The sequence below is a fragment of the Cebus imitator genome, unplaced genomic scaffold, assembly GCF_001604975.1.
Source record: "Cebus imitator isolate Cc_AM_T3 unplaced genomic scaffold, Cebus_imitator-1.0 Scaffold581, whole genome shotgun sequence".
NCBI classification, from domain to species: Eukaryota; Metazoa; Chordata; class Mammalia; order Primates; family Cebidae; genus Cebus; species Cebus imitator.
This window is the reverse complement of record NW_016107896.1, coordinates 790,987-792,897: the sequence shown is the minus strand read 5'-3', so window position 1 is coordinate 792,897 and position 1,911 is coordinate 790,987. Positions and strand designations below refer to the sequence as shown.

General features: G+C 40.3%; 1 protein-coding gene across 1 annotated transcript in view; it reads left to right on the top strand.

The window, feature by feature from the left end:
• The window catches only part of CCT6A (chaperonin containing TCP1 subunit 6A), a 14,578-nt gene that overhangs the window by 5,784 nt on the left and 6,883 nt on the right, over positions 1-1,911 (top strand). The window contains exons 3-4 of the mRNA XM_017516354.2: positions 334-462; positions 1,731-1,841. Of these exons, the coding sequence (XP_017371843.2) occupies positions 334-462; positions 1,731-1,841 (240 nt within the window). The remainder of the gene's footprint in view (positions 1-333; positions 463-1,730; positions 1,842-1,911) is intronic.

Genomic DNA, 1,911 nt, shown 5'->3' with positions numbered 1-1,911 from the left:
AGAGACGGGGTTTCACCATGTTGACCAGGATGGTCTCGATCTCTTGACCCTCGTGATCCACCTGCCTCGGCCTCCCAAAGTGCTGGGATTACAGGCTTGAGCCACCGCGCCCGGCCGTTACCAGTATTTTTAATAAAACAGGAATGTTAATGATTCTTTGGGAACAGATAGAGATTTCAGAAATGTAAATGACTTCAGTTGTTTACATATAATGTATTCTGTCTGCTCATAGAAAAAGACTTTAATCTGCGTAGAGATTGTAAAGTGAAGAAACTGTCTGCTTTAGCCTTCTGAAAAGCAACATGTTTCTACCGCCGCAAATTGAATTTACTTAATGGTTATGCTCCTCCTATTGCAGGCTGTAGTGGACTCCATTTTGGCCATTAAAAAACAAGATGAGCCTGTTGATCTCTTCATGATTGAGATCATGGAGATGAAACATAAATCTGAAACTGATACAAGGTAGGTAGTAGAATACTATGAAATACTAATGGTCAGGTGTGGTGGCTCACACCTGTAATCCCAGCACTCTGGGAGGCTGAGGTGGGCGGATCACCTGAGGCCAGGAGTTAAAGACCAGTCTGGCCAACATGGGGAACCCCTGTCTCTGCTAAAATTAAAAGATTAGCTGCGCGTGTAATCCCAACTACTCGAGAGGCTGAGGCAGGAGAATGGCTTGAAACTGGGAGGTAGAGGTTGCAGTGAACTGAGACTACACCATTGCACTCCAGCCTGGGTGATAAGAATGAAACTCCATCTCAAAAAAAAAAAAAAAGTGTGTTTAGAAATTTAGGGGTGGTGGCTCATGCTTGTAATCCCAGCACTTTGTGGGGGGCTGAGGCAGGCATATCACAAGGTCAGGAGTTTGAGACCAGCCTGTCCAACACAGTGAAACCCCATCTCTACTAAAAATATGAAAATTAGCTGGGCGTGGTGGTGAGTGCCTGTAATCACAACTACTTGGGAGGCTGAGGCAGGAGAATCGCTTGAACCTGGGAGGTGGTTTGCAGTGAACCGAGATTGTGCCGCTGCACTGTGGCCTGGGTGACCAAGCTAGACTTCATCTCCAAAAACAAAAAATAAATTTTAGGGGTGCTTTGTACAATATATATTATTGGCAAATTTTTTAATGTCTTTGGATATAAAATATATATCTGAAGATATAACTTGGATAAATTGCTAGATGAATATTGTTTGTACTTTTAGCAATATTTTCTCCTGAAATAAGGTGAATGTTGTATTTATGGTTAGAATGATTCTGAAAAGTGAACATCATCAGTCATTGGGCGTTTATTGAATTACTAGGTGCAAAGCATAATGAGAAAAAGTTTGATTAAAAAAAGAAAAAAAATTTTTTTTTCCAAAGACCTAGTTAGAAAACAAATTTGTGTTTGTTTTTCTTTTCTTTTTGTGGAGAATGGAGTCTCTATTCTCCAGGCTGTTGCCCAAGCTGATTTTTGAATTCATGGAATCAAGATGTCCTCTCTGCCTCCCCAAGTGCCAGGATTACAGGCACTTGGCAGAAAACATGTTTTTAAAGGACATCACCACAGTTTGACAGCTTATATTGAGACTGTCTCTGCAGACTTGCCTATACAGCATACGATCTTCAAGTAATTCAAGAAATAAAGCTGAATGCATGAAAATTATTAATACTTTCTCAGTTCAGTGTTTAACATGTTATACATGTCTGGAAATCCATAACCATAATTTTGTGTACGTTTGAACAGCTTAATCAGAGGGCTTGTTTTGGACCACGGAGCACGGCATCCTGATATGAAGAAAAGGGTGGAAGATGCGTACATCCTCACATGTAACGTGTCATTAGAATATGAAAAAACGTAAGTTTATAGCCCCTTAACAGTGAAATGGAGGAGCTTCGTATTTTAAGTGAGTTACTTTTTTTTTTTT